General features: G+C 39.7%; 1 protein-coding gene across 1 annotated transcript in view; it reads left to right on the top strand.

The window, feature by feature from the left end:
* LOC118596941 (zinc finger protein ZFPM2) overlaps positions 1–15,010 on the top strand; it is a 218,781-nt gene extending 203,771 nt beyond the window's left edge. Inside the window, exons 3-5 of the mRNA XM_036208058.1 lie at positions 6,273–6,479; positions 9,795–10,019; positions 11,512–15,010. Of these exons, the coding sequence (XP_036063951.1) occupies positions 6,273–6,479; positions 9,795–10,019; positions 11,512–14,003 (2,924 nt within the window). The 3' untranslated portion in view covers positions 14,004–15,010. The remainder of the gene's footprint in view (positions 1–6,272; positions 6,480–9,794; positions 10,020–11,511) is intronic.
* Positions 15,011–19,132: the final 4,122 nt, after the last annotated feature.

A 19,132-nucleotide genomic window follows, 5' to 3' on the forward strand; every position in this document is an offset into this window, starting at 1 on the left:
ATTCTGCAAAACTGAGGCTCCATTCCTTCTCAACTCTAAGTTTCATTCCCTACTTTCCTCTTATCAGTAGAATCTTGTGTTTCTCTTATTGGTGAAATCAGACAGTATTTGTTTCTGGGGACTGGCTCTTTTCAGTTAGCACATTGTCCTCAGAGTTCATCACAATGTAGAATAAATTTCACTGACTTTTGAGTCAAGAATATTCCATGGTCCATTATGACTCAGTTTCCTTACCCATTCATCTGTTGATGGGTACTTAAGTTGACTTTCTGTTTGAGCTGTTGTGGTAATGTTATTATGCAATGAGATATGTATTCATGTATATTCAAATGCCTCTTCAAGATCATACCTTCAGCTCTTTGGGGAATATCTTTTGGGAATAAGTGCAATTATAAATCTCAGGTAATTTATATTCTTAATTTTTAAGAATCCCTATCTTGTTTAATTTTGAATAACTTCCAACTCAACAAGTGTCCCTACATCCTAACCAGTGCTTGCTGTTTTCTGTTGTATTAAATAATAGTTCTGTTCCTGTTCTAGATCCAAAGGTAGTATTTTGTGTTTATGCTAAACACCAGGTTAAATATTCAAAGGACTTAACACTATCTTATGCATCTAATTTGCTTCAGGGAGAATACAACAACTACATTGCATGCAGATGCAGACCTGAATTGGCAGCATATGTTAGGTCTAAAACAATTCAGAAGGAAACTGCTCCTCCTGCCTCCTCCAGCAATAGCTGATTGCTAGAGACTAATTCAAGTTCTAATTGGTCAAGATACAGTCCACAGGTATATGTAGCTTCCATCTTCTTTTTGGAAATCAATTAGCTGCTTTCTTGAACCACAGATGTCATTGCTCACCATTTTCACTGTTTTGCCTTTTCTGATGACATTTCTTTTCTCTTGGATTTGGCATAGCAGTGAGAAATGAGAATAATGGTTCCAATTAAACCAAATATGCAAATAGTGGTTGACAGGGACTTAACCACTCCCCTCTGCTCAGTCCTGAAATATTTCTGGGTTCACTCTTTGGTCTTTTGTAATCTGTGCTCTCCCCGGGCTACCTCACCAATGCAAAGAGCTTAGAATGTGCTAATGGCTTCTCATACCTCATTTGTTTCTTGTATTTTTGAGAAACCTCTGTAGCTCTAACTGGCCTGGAAATCACTGTGTAGACCAGATTGACCTGGAACTCATGGAGATCCACCTGCCTCTGCTTCTTAAGTGCTGGCATGAGCTGTCATCTGGTCTCTGATGTCTTTCATATAAAACATCTTTATATTTTTTTCAGAGTCACAGCTGCCCCCTACATCCATTCACCTAAAGGCTTTTCCAGGATCTGAAACTTTGCCTTTTCAAAATACAATTTATTATGTGCACACATATAAGCACACTCTGCCTCTCCCCCATCTTTCTGTCTCTGTGTCTCTGTGTCTGTCTGTCTTCTCTCTCTCTTCCCCGCCCCTTCTCTTGCTTTCTCATTCCGCACCCCTCTGGTCCACAATGGGACTATGGAGTTAGGAAGAGCAAAGTCAAAGCCATGATTGTGCCACTGACCACACACACATCTCTTGGAAGTTAACCTTGCTAAGCTTCAGTTTTCTCCACCCTAGGAGGGAACTGTCACCTCATAGAGTAATTGGTAGATTTAAGGCAAATGAAGTACACCAACTACTTTTCATCTCCAGCCCCAAAATGCCTGTGACCCGTACCCATCTTCTGGTACTGTTGACATTGCTGTATTATATAATTATAAGACTAGCTGTAACTAGTTTCCTGTCAGGATAGGGCCACAACCTACCCTGACACCATTTGTGTTCCAAGGCCATTAGCCTTGGTGTCATCTCAAGGTTTCCTTTCTCTTCTAAGGACATCCCTCCAGCCCTGTCTCTTCTATGTCTCTTCAGTGTGACTCTCTTCTTCCTCATAATTTATATTTATAACTACTGAATTAGTGCATTAACCTCTAAACAGCTGTATGTAGCATATCCTGCCTATAAATTTTTCTCTGGATTACATAGAGGGAAAAATATCTGTTAATAATGTATTTGTTCATTAAAATAGATGTTAATTTCTCCCCAGCACGATCCAGATGTAATTGCATTCACTTTATATTTAAGGCTTTTTGGAGGAACTCTGATAAATGCTATAACCCTCACCATGGCCAACCTCAAACTAGCAGTAGGATATCAACCAACACAAAATTCCTGAAGATGTGGTTTTCTATTCTTCACAGACATGCTGGTTCCAGGCCACAAGTGCCCCTAGACCACACCTTTTTCCTCAGACTCTCAACTCAAGGTTTGTTCCAAAGTCAGGTCCTTCCATAACTCTGTACTTGCTCACATGCTCATTCCATGTCCACTAATGATGAGCCTGCCTGTCCCTGCCTACACACACACACACACACACACACACTTTGTATTTCACTTCTGCTTATTCCAGGTCCAGCAAAATGTTGTGTTGGATGGCTTGCCTAATACCCTCAAGAAGGGTCAGCACCCATAGTGTGAAACTCATTTTGATTTATTTGTTGGCATATATGTATTCTGATTGTGCAGCTGTGCATAATGGTGCACAGCCCAGCCTGACACATAGCAGAGATTCACCATACTGAATAAGTGATAAATGAATGAATGAGTTAAAGGATTTAATTCTAACTAAGTTTCTTGTCAAATCTACACAGTACGTGTTCGGTCTGAGTCAGGCTTCCAAATGATACACTCTGAGTCAACCCAAAAATGGAAACAAGTAGTAGCAATGATAAAATACGAACTGAGGGGGTTGAGGAAAAAAGACACTCACACACTCATTCAATGGTCTCCTTCAGATCTTTTCTTTATTCTTATGTATTCTGATTCTGTAGTCTGTAGTCTCTTTTCTTATCTCTATCCAGAAATGTTTCTTCTGTCTCTCTTGATGTTTTCCTTTCAACTCTCTTAATGTTTTCCTCCTAATTCTTTCATTCTTGATGTTTCCTTCTATCTTTACTCTTCCTTATTCTCCTTCTTCTGTATTTTTTCACTAATAGCTTATCTACCACAACAAAATCTTTCAGACAATGTAGAAATTACAATGTGGTTACATTCTGTTTTTCACGTGGATGTTTACAATGAATACAAGTAAAAAATAGCATGTTTTCCATTTCTCTTAACATGATTAAACACTTTATATATTATAGGTAAAAAACAGATTATCCCAAGCAACTTGTCATAGATTAACAGTTTAGGCAAGCAATGTATTCTTTTACAGGTAGGCTGTGTTTTGCAGTTACAAAGAAAGGATTTATCATTTTATTATCTTGAAAGGTAATCTTATAAGGAATCTTAAAGGAATCACAAACCTAAACTTTCACATATGAAAGACAATCACTCAGCTCTACTTTAAATCTTTAGGATGTATACCTGCTCATCAATAGTTCTTTATATCAGGAGACTGAGGGGAAAAATTGGTTCAAGGAATTAATCATCACCTTTGGTCATCAACCAATCCTAACAAGAAAGCACATCAGCTAGTAATAATCAGGCTGCTTTGTTTTTGTTCCCTGACCTTAAAGAGTTCCATATTCAACTATGTGCCTTTCTAAAACTTTGATTGTCTTCCTGGGTTTTTTACCTCAAAGTTATTTAACAAAACATCTTAGTCTAACTTTAAGTTATTTTCAAAGCTTTGTTTCAGCTATGATGCACTCTGAAACCTATGAACACAACTCCCAACATTAAGATTAGAAGAATTTAAACTAGCTGGGCTACTGGAACTCAACTGTTTTTTGTTTTGTTTTGTTTTGTTTTGTTTTGTTTTATTTTGTTTTTTAGTCATTAACCTAAGCCACAGTCAATATGCTCCTCAATAGAAATTCCTGTGTTCTAGCTGTGTGACACTTCCTTTATTTTTATCATCAAAACTCTATTTAAACTAACATTATTATTAATTAGACAGTACAGCTTGAGAAGAAATCATCTTCATAATAATTCACAGGTATAAATGCCAGGTCGAATGGGATATTTCCAAGAGATTATCATACTGCATTAAGGGCAGTGGGGATCCCCCCCCCACACTCGCCCATTCACACTATGCTGGAAATCAGAGGAAGACGGCAGCAGCAAACACAAAGGCACAGCAAAAGCAAAAGACACTCTGGGGTCTGTGGGCTCTGGGCCTTTCCTGGCCAAGATTTACCCATCAGGGTCTTGTTTCCTGGTGGACCAATCCCCTGAAGTCAATTGCCATTAGCTATTCCTCTGACATGGCCACCAGCACTTAGTAAAGTAGATAATCATATTTTTGTTGGGTATTTTGCACCTAATATTTTTAATTTTTACTTTATTTATTGGATGTTTTGGCTAAACATGCTGTCATCTTGCTGTATTGTTACTGCAATGACACGATTCCCTGTCAGTAGATACATTCTCCTAGGAACTGAAACCAAACCTGCCTTTCCTTTTGTGAAAGGTAACCAGAGCTGGATCAACCAAGAATGTGAACTCCATACTTGAAATCTAGTGGCTCTGTGACCATGCTGTGAAATAAACCCAAACTGTACTGCTGGCTTTTCCATTTCCACCCTTATTCCACAGACGGGCTTAATAAACTGTGTTCCAGAGGAGAGATAAGACACAGTGATTAGCTTGTCTACCACCATAAGCAGTAAGATGTGTGTACATCAGAAAGGGCAGAGCATCTAAATGCAGAGGTCCCCAGAGCAAGAATGGCCCCAGGGGGAAAAGAACCTTGCAGACTTCTAACTCCCTCTCATTCCCTAATGATATAATTTTGGCTTCTGAGATTAATGAGAAAAATTTTTTTCAACAACAAAATAAATCTGTTTATTTCAACTACTATAAACTTGTATGCTTTGAGAAATATTAGCATCAAAATGTGGTTGGGATGGGCACATGTTGGCCTGTGGTTGTTTTAATTTAAAACTGGTCATAAATTTGCGAACTATAATCTTTCTTCTCTTCTTTCACAGACACATACCCTCCTGGGCTGTGTTCTGTTTGCTTACTTTAAGTCTTGGTTAATTGCCCACAATGTTTCTAAAGCTTCCTCTTCAGTCTTCGATTCGGCCACCATGGCATATACTGTTCTTATCTCCACCAGATTTGTACAAGTTGTTTAAAAACCATGATCTCTGAGGCTGGAAAAAATGAAGTGCACTTGAAATGACAGTTATGCTGAAAGATAAGCAGAGCAATATGACTTATCAAAATGGGTACAATTTTTCTTAGTTAATGAGTACAATATACAGTGTTCCAGTACGTACAGAATGGGGGGGGTGCTTTAAAAAATATCAAGTACACCACATTATTGCAGACATAACTGTGTGGGATATGTATCTAGGCCTGAGAGTAGAGATAACAAAATATAAGTGCTTTGCCTGTCTAAACATGTTAAATAAATGAGTGTTCGCTATCACATTCCAATACATTAGAAGATGTACTTGCATAGTTAATTTTTCTTTTTAATGCACCGCACGTGATCATTTGAAACGCAGACCCAGACTATATCTCAATGTTTGAAGACTAGGCTCCTTTCATTTAAACAAATCTTTATTGAAATAAGCCTTTTTGAAAAGAATCTTTGGTGTACCTTCTTTTGCGGGAAGTTCAATCAGGGTAAACGGAGATAAAAAAAAAAAAAAAAAGGACATCGAAGGGTATTGAATAAAATCACCCATCAAAGTAAAAAGTACATAGATGGCAGTATACATAGGGAGGGTCAGATTCCCTGTAATTGCACTTTAACACTCTAGATTGTATAAACTGTTGTTTGCTTGATTTGCAATTTGGGGTATCTGTGCTCACAGTGTATAAGAACTGAGAAAGTGGAAAGACTGAGGGATGGTGGGAGGCAGGAAGAGGGAGACAAACAGCTGCTTCTTCCATTAATGAAATAGTAACTTCAAAAGCTTGTCTGGAGCAAACTTTTGCAACCATGTCCCTCCCATGCAGGTTTTCAGGCACTCTACCAATGGAATACCAGGTTAACGATTCAGGCAGAAGCCTGGAAGGCAGACCATTGACAGGACTCCACAGATTCTATCTAGATTTTTTTCTCCTACTATTAATTACTAAAATTTTGCTTAATGCCAGGAGAACATTTGTCCACAGAGCCTGGCTGAGACCCACAGCTGCAGTCTGATCAAGTCCCTTTCCCAGTTAATTCACGGGAACAACCTGAGAAGATGCCTTGATATCAGTCTAGCTCACAGGCAGCTCATGCAGTCCAAGTCAACTCTTTCTCCTCTTGTTCCTCTCTTCCTAACAGGGGGTCAGCTTTGGTGCACCACTACGAAGGCCATCTCAGAGGGTGAAGAGCTAATTGCCTTTGTGGTGGATTTTGACTCAAGGCTACAAGCTGCCAGTCAGATGACCCTCACAGAAGGGATGTACCCGGCCCGCCTGCTGGACTCAATTCAGCTGCTTCCTCAGCAAGCTGCCATGGCTTCTATTTTGCCTACAGCTATTGTCAATAGTAAGTGCTATATAGTCCAGCTCTGTGGGGGTGATGGGTATTTATGGGAGAAAAAAAAATGCCTACTGACAAGCAGCTGGGAACAGACATTTTCTTCAGTGTGTGTGTGTGTGTGTGTGTGTGTGTGTGTGTGTGTGTGTGTGTGTGTGTGTGTTTGGTGTTTGCTTCGTATGGGAATGCAGGACAAAAATCGTGCACATCCAATTATGTCAGATTGTATTTCTAAATGTCACCCACACTGAAAACTGTCATTCTTGTTGGATAATATTCAACTGCACTTAGCAAGGACAACCCAATGGTTTTCATTGATGATTCTCTAGTTTCAAAAGTTGTCAAAGACCATGGAATTTAAAAACTTGGAAAAAAATAAATTTAAAAATTAAATTTTATTATGTACACTAATGATACAGAATATATAGCCGTATGTTGATGTGAAGCTCTGACATACAATTATTATTATTCTATTTGAGAGTAACAAGATTAATTATTAGCTTCAAATAAATGAGTACAAATACAAAGAGCTTTTGTTTTTATCCTCATAACATGGATGAAGGCCTGGTAGCCTGGACAAACTAAAATATTTGTTGATTACAAGGGAAAGATAGAAAAACTGCATAATATTTTAATACGTCATAGAGAACTTTAAAATATACTGTCACGATTCTACCTGGGTAGTTCTACTCTACTAAGATGAACACTAAACTAATTTGGACACCTTGAACACATAACGTGGTACTTCGTATGGTAGACAGTCAATGTCTCAAGGAATCTCAGAGTCTGTTTTCTGGGGAGATCTGATTTTCTTGAGCTCTCTGTGGGAAACTAAAAGGGTAGCAATCTCAGTGCAAGAAAAGAATGATACTAATGCTGGTAATAAAAAATAAATGCTTCTAATCTTAAAATAATATTGGAAATCTTTGAGACTGCTAATGGAAAAGAAATCTAGACAGCAATAGTATCTTCATGTTAATATAAAAATATCCAATCATAATTATGATGAAAGAAATTTACCTGTGATTCTGAAATCACTATGCAACCAATTAATAGGCCAAGGACTTTCAACCTAATCAATTCTAACTTGATTAATTTAATGGAACAGTTTTTATTTTCTTTACTTTAATTCTTACTGCGTGGACTGTGCAATACTGTGACCAACTTGGATTTGAGGCAAAATAGTTTTATTACAAGGGATTTTAAATAACCTTTTTCAATTATGATGCTCAAATGTGTAACATTAATTACATATAAGAATAAGCCCTTCTACTTTTGATAGCAAGGAAATAATTAATCTCAAGTGACCCAATATAGTCAGGCGTTGGTGGCACATGCCTTTAATCCCAGCACTCGGGAGGCAGAGGCAGGAGGATCTCTGTGATTTCGAGGCCAGCCTGGTCTCCAAAGCAAGTTCCAGGAAAGGCTCAAAGCTACACAGAGAAACCCTGTCTCAAAACAACCCCCCCCAAAAAAAGACCCAATATAAGCACAGGTTATCATTTGCATTCTGAAATCAATCAGTTGACATGACTCTGTTGAAGTATTAACTATGCAGCATCTTGGACAGTGTAAATGTACTTAACTTGGGAAGAATGGGTTAAATAATAAACATCGGTACATCATCTTATCTCCTCTCCACTAGAATTCGAACTAAGGTTCCTTCTCATATCTGATCATGGTTCCACAGAGCCATTTCCTTTGTTTTTCCATTAGCTATATAGTCATTGTTCACTAATGATAAGTCTAGCTCTTTCTGAGGAGTTTTAGAACTCTCTTAAGACTTCCTCCCATGTCCCTCTGTATATATCTCAGAAACACCAAATCCCATATGTCTGATGTGACCCTGTTTCCCAAAACCCTCTGGATAGCATTCAAAAGCCTTGTATCTATAATATAAGAACCAGGCTGGATCATCCCACACTGCCTAAACCTGCAAAATACTGATCTATCTCATCTACAAATTTCTGCTTCCCTCATAGAACCCCAATCTCTGTGTCACTTTTTCATCCAGACAGTATGGAAGTAGGTTTAAGGCTAGATTCCAATCTCAATGCAACCCTTTATACCAGTGGTTCTCAACACGTGGGTCGCAAACCCCTCATAAACCTCTATCTCCAAAAATATTTACATTATGATTCATAACAGTTGCAAAATTATGGTTATGAAGTAGCAAAGAAAATAATTTTGTAGTTGGGGGTCACCACAACCTGAGGAACTGTATTAAGGGGTCACAACATTAGGAATGTGGGGAACCATTGCTTTACAGGGTCATATACAAGGTAGTCAGCTATGGTTTCCTCAACCATACCTATGTGAGGAGGAAAAATACACATCTGAAGAAATTTTCTGTCAGTGATGTGAAAATCACACACCACAACATGACTCCATAAACTCGATATCACTGAGGTTATCATTCAAGCCTCGTTATATTCACTTAAATTATTGCATCTCCCTCCTACTACTTGAGACTGTTTCTTCTGCATCTACTACCTTCAAATCCCCTCTGCTCTTGTGTTAGGCTCTGATTCCATCACTGAGACCAAAGGAAAGCCTATCCAAAGAGTCTGCAAGATGTTTTATAATCTGTCATGCCCTTTCCCTCAACAGTACCACAGGACCACTCAGCCTTCAGCCTGGTCCTCCCAAGCTCCTGTGGCTTTCTCTGCACTGTGACTCTTACCAAATGACAGAAAATCTTATCTCCACCTGAATAAGTTCATTTCATCTTCCACATCAGATCTAAGGAGAAACATTACCGTCCCTCTAACTTCCTGTCTGACTGGCTCCTCCCTCCCTCCCATCCCTCAGAAGCCCAGTGGGTACCACTGTCTAGGTCTCGGATGATCTTTCAGGCTCCTCCGTCAGAGTGCTGTAGAGATGCTGTCCAATCACTCACTGCCAACTCAGAATGTAAACTCTTCAACCCCAGAAGTCCTTTCCTCTTGTTTTACACCAAATCCAACACAGGCTTGGGCATCTTGTAGGCATGATGATGTCAGGAGTGGACATTCAGAGTATCTTAGTCTAACAACCACATTCATACCTTTTAACTAATCAGATAAACCATAAGTATAAAATAAAATTATATTGGCATCTCCTACAGTATTACTTTCTAAACATTCTGTGGGAAGTCAAATTAGAGAGTGTCATTTCTTTTAAGAGCCTAGTCCTGATCTACCTAACACGCAAGATCATACTCACCAATGCTTGCTCATCCAACTCAGAGCCTGGGAGCAGACTGAGAAAGATAGACGTAAGTGTGACTTTACCCTTATTCCACTCCCCCAGACAGCAGCTAATATGTCTCTGGTTTTGCTGCAGAGGATATATTCCCTTGCAAATCCTGTGGCATCTGGTACCGGAGCGAGCGGAACCTGCAAGCCCATTTGATGTACTACTGTAGTGGGAGGCAAAGAGAAGCTGCTCCAGTGTCTGAAGAAAATGAAGATAATACTCCTCAGATTTCCAGCCTGTGCCCCTTCCCACAATGCACCAAGAGCTTTTCCAACGCCCGAGCTCTAGAAATGCACCTGAACTCACACAGTGGTAAGGGCCTCTAATGTTTCTGCAGTGGTTTCGGGATACTCTACTCTTTCTACACACACACACACACACACACACACACACACACACACACACATATATATATATCTTATCTATTATATATGTAGATAGATGATAGATAGATGGATAGATAGATAGATAGATAGATAGATAGATATTTTACTGAATCAAGCAGTGTTCCCATCTACTGTTTAAATGAAGCACATTTTAGCTAAAGGACTTGATTATGATTTCTTCTGCATCTACTACAGTGTTTAAACTGTGAGCCAAATCATTACATTAATTTTCCTCTTCAGCAAAACAGCATAATTTCTATTTCCTTTGTTTAATACCATTCACTTTCATTGTTTTACATGTCAAGTGATCTTTGGGTGGATCAAACCGATCATGTTGTTTTCCATATGCTAAGGAAGAAATAGTAGGTACATTTAAAAAGGAGTTGCTGTGCAGTTAAAGCTTCTATTTTGGTAGATTCCATTAAAAATCTCTCAATTTCCAGAGTATGTGTGGTTAAAGGTTAACTGAATTTTATCACATGAAAGTACTCTTGATTCCTTAAGAAAAACAGCAAGTTGGGAGTTATTCTCTCCTATATTTGAAATGGATCCCAGCTATTGTTAGCTTAATTTCATGGCATCCCCATTCTTGTAATTTAAAAATGTATAGAATGATATTAAATTTCAACATTTTTAGATATTTTTCTAATTTTTAAATATTTTATTTTACTTGAGGCAGGGTCATTCTGCATAGCCTTGGCTGTCCTGCTACTCATTCTGTAGATCAGGCTGGCCCCAAACTCACAGTCCAGGGAAGAGAAACCAAGTCTGTAAAAATAGTATGAACAAACAGAGGCAGAAGACGTTCTACATGATAGTTACCTCCACCATAAGTGGCAATAACCCATCAGAAACAGACAGTTGTCAACCAGCGTGGATGCTGGTCCAAATTGACTTTATTAACATTCCATTGTCTACCAGCCAAATATCAGTCCTAGACACAGATAAACCACATTCAGTAGAACCAACAAATAAATGGGTTTATATAAAAGATAAAAGATGAGTCCAGTGATTGCTAGTGAAATGCAGTTTCTTTATGCATGTGTTTAGTAGCTAGTAGCCACTCTAATGAATATTCACTTATTCCTATTATAGAGCATAGTACTCGATTTAAAAATTATAAGCCTAAGTCTTAGGCATAACTCTATGGTTACACCGCTTGAATACTATAATTCTCTTAGGCTTTTTAAGTTTGTTTACTGACCCATAAAACAGAAGCACTGATAGTTCTCCCTACCTATACCATAACACTCACAAAGAGACTTAGGAAATTACTGTTACAGATATCACTAAAACGTCACTATCACAGATGAGGATCTGAAGGATTTCGAAGACACAAGCTCACTAGCAAAGGTTCCCCATCACTGGGAAGCAGACAGGTGTGGGTCTCAGCTTTCCCACTTTGTGTGTCTTTTCAGGAGTGAAAATGGAAGCGTTCCTGCCCCCGGGAGAGAGTTTAAAATGCACAGTCTGTAGCTACACTGCTGATTCCGTGATCAACTTCCACCAACACCTTTTCTCCCATCTCACTCAAGCCGCCTTCCGATGCAACCACTGCCATTTTGGCTTCCAGACTCAGAGGGAGCTGCTGCAGCATCAGGACCTCCATGTCCCCAGTGGCAAGCTTCCCAGAGAAAGCGACCTGGAGCACTCTCCAAGTGGAACCGAAGACAGCTTACAGCCAGCCACAGACTTGTTGGCCAGAAGCGACCTCTCCCAGAACCAGAAGGCCATGCAGACTAAAGATGCAAGCTCAGACACAGAACTGGACAAGTGTGAGAAAAAGACCCAGCTCTTTCTCACCAACCAGAGACCAGAGATACAGCCTGCAGTAAACAAACAAAGCTTTTCTTACACAAAAATAAAGTCTGAGCCCTCCAGCCCGAGACTTGCTTCATCTCCAGTGCAACCCAACATCGGGCCGGCATTCCCTGTGGGACCTTTCCTATCTCAGTTCGCTTTTCCCCAAGATATCACCATGGTTCCTCAGGCTTCAGAGATCTTAGCCAAGATGTCCGAGCTGGTGCATCGGCGACTGAGGCACGGGAGTAGCAGCTACCCTCCCGTAATTTACAGCCCTTTGATGCCCAAAGGAGCTACATGCTTTGAGTGTAACATAACATTCAATAATCTGGATAACTATCTAGTTCATAAAAAGCACTACTGCAGCAGCCGATGGCAGCAGATGGCCAAGTCCCCTGAGTTTCCGGGTGTTTCAGAAAAGATGCCTGAAGCTGTGAGTCCTAACACCGGCCAGGCTTCCATTAACCTCCTCAACCCAGCTGCTCACTCTTCAGACCCAGAGACTCCACTTCTTCAAACATCGTGCATCAACTCTTCCACCGTTTTAGATTTGATTGGGCCAAATGGAAAAGGCCATGAAAAGGACTTTTCTACCCAAGCCAAAAAGCTGTCTACCTCCAACAGCAGCGATGACAAAATGAATGGAAAGCCAGTTGATGTGAAAAATCCCAACGGTCCCTTAGTGGATGGGGAAAGTGACCCCAATAAGACTACCTGTGAAGCTTGTAACATCACCTTCAGCAGGCATGAAACGTACATGGTCCACAAACAGTATTACTGTGCAACACGCCACGACCCTCCGCTCAAGAGGTCTGCTTCCAATAAAGTGCCAGCCATGCAGAGAACCATGCGCACACGCAAGCGAAGAAAGATGTATGAGATGTGCCTACCTGAGCAAGAGCAAAGGCCGCCCCTGGTCCAGCAGAGATTTCTTGATGTAGCCAATCTCAGCAATCCTTGTAGCTCCACTCAAGAGCCCACCGAAGGGCTAGGAGAATGCTACCATCCGAGATGTGACATCTTCCCAGGAATTGTCTCAAAGCACTTGGAAACTTCATTGGCCATGAACAAATGTGTTCCGGTTCCTAAATGTGACACGACCCATTCCAGTGTTTCCTGCCTGGAAATGGACGTACCCATAGATCTCAGCAAAAAGTGTTTATCACAGTCTGAGCGGACAACCGCATCTCCCAAAAGGCTGCTAGACTACCATGAGTGCACCGTGTGCAAAATCAGCTTCAATAAGGTCGAGAACTACCTGGCCCACAAGCAGAATTTCTGCCCTGTCACGGCACATCAACGTAACGACCTGAGTCAGCTTGATGGCAAGGTGTTTCCAAATCCAGAAAGCGAACGGAACAGCCCTGACGTCAGCTTTGACAGAAACATGATAAAATGTGAGAAGAACGGCAATCCGAAGCAGCCTTCTCCCAACGGAAATTTGTTTTCGTCCCATTTAGCAACTTTACAAGGTCTAAAAGTCTTCAGCGAAGCCGCTCAGCTCATTGCTACAAAAGAAGAAAACAAACATTTGTTTCTTCCCCAATGCCTTTACCCTGGAGCAATAAAGAAGACAAAAGGAGCAGACCAGCTTTCTCCATACTATGGTATAAAGCCAAGCGATTATATCTCTGGTTCTCTCGTGATCCACAACACCGATGTAGAACAAAGCACAAACGCAGAAAATGAGTCTCCTAAAGGCCAGGCCTCCTCAAATGGGTGTGTCGTGCCCAAGAAAGATTCCCTGCCATTGTTGCCCAAAAACAGAGGCATGGTCATAGTGAATGGTGGACTGAAGCAAGATGAAAGGCCTACGGCCAACCCACAGCAAGAGAACATTTCCCAGAATGCCCAGCACGATGATGACCACAAATCACCCTCGTGGATCTCTGAAAACCCATTAGCTGCCAATGAGAATGTCTCCCCAGGAATTCCCTCTGCAGAAGAACAGTTGTCTAGTATAGCGAAAGGTGTGAACGGCTCCACCCAGGCTCCCAGCAGTGGGAAATACTGCCGGCTATGTGATATCCAGTTCAATAACCTTTCAAACTTTATAACTCACAAGAAGTTTTATTGCTCATCACATGCAGCAGAACATGTCAAATGAACTGAGTTAAAAAAAAGAAAGCAGTCACCTTTGGTACCAGTGTTTAGTATGTACTTCTAAACAGTCCAGAAAACAAAGCAGCTATTTGAATTACATCTGGCAATCAGGAGACATTCATTATAGCTGAGTTGAAGACTTAAGGTGTAATTTCATTACAGACCATTAGTAAAGTGTATTATTGGTGCCATTTTCAAAAAAAAAATTAATTTATTTTACCAGCAGTATTCATAGCTGTGGTTATGTTATTTTTATTTAAAAACTTTATATTAAAGTCATTTGTAATGTTATTGTATAGTTATTGTGTAGCACATATGGTTTGCACTGTATAGTAGCTTTTAAAGAAAATAGTCACAAACAATACAGAAAAGCATTTTAGAAATAGCTTCAAAAGCACTTGTGTATCCTGATTTTTTCTTATATGCTGTTGCAGATATACGTATATGCTAAAATATAACCTGCAAAAACATGTTCTAAATACACATGCTGTAAGTTCGCCTTAAGATTTTAATTCTTGGATAATCAGGCTCCATGTGCACTTTATATTTTAGCAAATACAGTCTCTTTGTCATTAGGCTTTGCATTTGTATGTAGCCGTATATTTCTGTCCATTTTCTCAAACTTAAACATGTATGTTCAATGAAGATGGCATTTTTCTTTCTTGTATAGTACTTGTATTTTCTTTCACTGATGCAGCCCTGTCTCAATTTTTAAACCTTTGCTGTTAAATGCAATACTTTATAAAGGATGAACAAAATTACTGGAAGCAGTATTGTAAGTAATGGAGTAGTATTAATCAGTTTTATCTTTTGAAAGGCACAGTCTAAATTGAAACTCTAAACTCGATGCTGCAAGTATGAATTTAATTCATATATAAGATCTATTTAAATATAAGAGTAGCAATACTGCACCTGGTGATCACAAAGATAATGTTCTACTTCTGATAGAAATAATTTCTCAACAAATGTTGTTACTATGCATGTACATGGATGGAATAAAATTCCAAATTGTTGGAGAAATTCGATGTCCTGGGCTTATTTTTTTCTCCTTTAAGCATGAAGAAAAAAGTATCTGGCTTTAACTGTATCACCCACTAAATAGCAGCACTTCCCCATTGGTTATATGGTCATTTCTAAGGCCAACTTTCTTTCCAAAATGGCCCAGGAACTGAGTTTTTATTCCCTCTCTTTTATCCAGCCATTCTCGATGATACTCAAGGCATACACAGAGGCTAACTCCCCTGTGGCTACAGCAGCAGCCCTGGCAGCAAACTGAAATTGCAGGCTTGCCCTTAACAGTGTGGCTCCCAACCTTCCTAACGCTGCCACCCTTTAATACAGTTCCTCGTGGTTGTGGTGACCCCAGTCATAAAATAATTTTCCTTGCTACTTTGTAACTGTAATGTTGCTACTGTTATGAATTGTAATGTAAATATCTGTGTTTCCCAATGTACTTAGGTAACCCCTGCGAAAGGGTAGTTTGACCCCAAGGTGTCGTGATGCACAGGTTGAGAAGCACTGTCTTATCAGATTCTTATTTGACAGATTTTAGTGTTCTGTAATAGATTTAAACACTATAGAAAAATCTAAAAAGAAATGAATATAAACCATATGTCTTTTTACCACTGTTACTCAGAATAATCAGCTAATGTTTACAATCTGAACTGAGTTTAAAAAATAATATACAGTGTATATGTTGTAATTAAAACCAAAAGGTAAGTCACTGTAGGAACTGTTAGGAACATTGAATCCTTTTACGTTTTCCAGCAGTACTTGAAGATTCAGATTTTTAAGTACCCAAAGTCACAAAGCTAATGAGAAAGAAGCAGAAACCTGAGAGTATTCTCAACTGTATGTGCATCCACATCATACTGTAAATGCAGAGGCAAATGATGGTATCGAGTCCAGTGTTGTTTGCTATGTGTGACTTAAAGGAAAAGCAGTCTTTATAAAGGAGACTATTTCAGTGATGTCAGCCTCCTCTGGCTGAAGCTCTAGAGTTTGGCTCACCAGCTGTAGAGATTTCCAGAGTGTGTGATACCTTCAGAGACCACCACCCTTGGAAGTATGACCACCCTGCCTAGTGATAACATTTGCTTCCATATGCCACACTCATCTTGTCCTTCACCACACAATCAAAAGCATCCAACAAGGCACCATGTCCTTATCTCCTTAGTATTTATTTATGACAGACAGAAGGAAAAAACAGTGGAAAGAATACCTCTCACCACAGACTCAAAATGCACAGCTTTCTGATTCTCTGTACCACAAGGGCATTCACAGCTCCCAGCTATGTGTCCTATACTAACTCACAAATAATCCCAGTGAGAAGCATTTCCCCATTCTAGCCTGGGCTCATCTTTACAACACTAGCTTCTCACTGTGAGACTGACCACTTGAAGGAGTTCCCCCCACAACCTTATGTCCCTAAAGTAAATATTAGGACATTGTTCAATCTGGACATCTCGACATCAGAGGTATTGACAGTCCATCCAATCCTTCCCTACATTAAATCCATTATCATCAGGACCAATTTCCTTTTGCTCAGTGAAAAATGCTTAGAAACAATTCACGTGCCCAACAGGCAAACAAATGAAAATTAGAAGATGCAGGCCATGGCACATTATATCTATAAAAAGAAACCTTTCCCTAATAGAAATTGTGAAAATCAAATGACCAAGATCTGTTTATATCATAAGTGATTTTTCCTATGACTTTGGGCAGGGGTTGGAACTCTTGTCAGTACCACACATCAAGCACACATTCAGAAAAATGCCTGTTTCTGTGACGTAGTGATGTCAATGAATGTAGTCATGTGAATGAAAGGTTGGCTTTCCCATATTTACAGGCACTCTTGCTCCACAACAGTATCAGTCTTGATTATTGAAAGCCCAAATTACTTAGAGTTGGGTTTTTTGTTTTTGTTTGTTTTTTTGTTTTTAGATGATACTATTCCTAGATTCCAGTTTTCAGAGAGTTGAAATAATCTCATCTTGGATCACCTTGCCATAATAAAAACAAATGTACAAATAGTTTGTGTGGATTTAAGAAGTAGATGGAAACCCCCACTCTCAAATGCCATCATTCATCTTCAATGTGATCTTATAATACTGAATTTTTTATAGGGTTTGTTTTGATAGGGTTAATTTTAAATGTTTGGCATTAAAACCGGATACTCATTTTTAGATTTAATTGACCCAATGGTGGTCAATGACTTGGAATAGTCCAACTTCTAATTTCCTGAGTTAGTATCAGCAACTTCTGTATACTATCCCAGCTAGATCGTCACAAAATTATGCTAAGAAGAAACGACTCTCAAAGAGTGATTCAAGCTACAAATAAATAATTAGGAACCGGACAGCATCTGGATAACTTTGATTTCAACCTCTGTCTATCACTTTTCTTCCTTCTTTCCTTCACTCCTGAACTTCAAAAATGCATTCAGTAAGTATCCGTGAATGGACTGGGAAATGAATAATGGAAATAGGAAAGAGTTTGTGCATGAATATATAAGTAAATAAAAAATGAAAAATATATGAATAGTTACTTGAAGGTTAACCTGATTTAATTAAATCATTGATGGAAAGACATGATGTGACAGATAGTTCTCAAGAAACTGCTTTTAAATATGGTGGTAGACACTTGTGGGAAAATAAAACCAATCTTGCCTGAAAGGCTGTTTAAAAGGAAAGTCAGAATCTGGCGTAAATTATTTCAAAAGGAGTTTTATGCAAGAAAATGGTCACAAAAAAATGTTAGAAAGCATGCAGGAATTGAAAGTGGTCGGGAGCTTAGGGAAGTCACCCTATACCTGCCCTGCATATTGGAGAAACACAAGGAAACGTATTTCAGGGAGTTGGTGCCCTGCGGTTTGCTGAAGCCTTTGCTTCTGAAGAATCCTTTGCACCAGAGCTGGTCAGGAAGCTGGTGAATCCAACTCCTGCTCAGAACACTGAATCCCATGAGTCTGAATTACCATCAGCATCCCACTAAAGCCAGAACACAGGGAGGCTGAGCTAGTGAGACTAAAGGGCAGGTGGGTCCTTCACCCGCCTCCAGGAACAGGCTTCCTGCACAGGAATTGTTCATGTCACGGTTGCTGCTACCAGACATATCACCTGGAGCAGAAAGAGTCCTCCCTTCCTCTTGTCTTTATTTTCTCACCCAGTGCCTCTGACTTTCAATTTTCAACGTATCTGTTTCTTGGGCAGGTGGGAGGGGGGGTCTCTGGAAACTGTAGCCTGAGGAAAACACAATGTTCTGGCTTAGTCCTAAGAGCTTAGCGTGGACAATACTGTGTTCCGTCATCACAGCCTTCTTTCTCTGGTGCTATCTTCTCCTCAGGTGGAAAAGAACAACTCAAACGGCTAAAATCACAGCTGCTTTGTACCCTCTACAACAGCTGCATACTCAGTTCCAATGTCAATGGAAATAGAGGTGTGCTCAGGCGACTTCTTCAGACCTTTTGTAACTAATTATCACAAACGTTGTTATTTCAAACAGAAATGGACCCTTTGGCAGATTTGGAGGTGAGAAATGAGAAATCTGATACTAAGGTGTGGCATGTCTGTGCTTCCTCTGTGGTTACTGTGGAGTGATTCCTTCAGTGGGCCTTCCAGCTCCCGGATGCCAGCCTTCTTTATCTTGTGACTAAGTTGCCCCAACATGTCTCCAGGGGCCCAGTGCCTCCTGTTCTGCTTTTTTCATGTCTGTGGTGATTGCATTTAATGCCCTCTGGGATAATCTGGTATAATCTTCTCATGTGAAATTTATTAATCACAAAGGCAAAGACTTTTTCCTATTATACAGCATTTACAAACTATAGGTATTAGGTACTGATATTGGGACCTTATTTGAAACATTCTGATCAATACACAGTTGTAGGTGAAGTTGTAGTTCTCAGCCAAGTTCTACAAATGTATGGCTGTGTAACAGATAATAAGTTAGGCCCCAAATGGTTTAGAGTGATTGAGATATGATGCTATTAACAAAATCAATGGCATCCTATCAAGAATCAGGCACCTAAAGCAACACATCTCAGTTGATTGCTGAGAACCTAGTTGTGGGACATAATTAAATCTGGTGCCAACTATGCAGAAGGCAGTGTATCTATTTGGAACTTAATAAACCTTA

This window comes from Onychomys torridus, chromosome 16 (genome assembly GCF_903995425.1).
Source record: "Onychomys torridus chromosome 16, mOncTor1.1, whole genome shotgun sequence".
NCBI classification, from domain to species: Eukaryota; Metazoa; Chordata; class Mammalia; order Rodentia; family Cricetidae; genus Onychomys; species Onychomys torridus.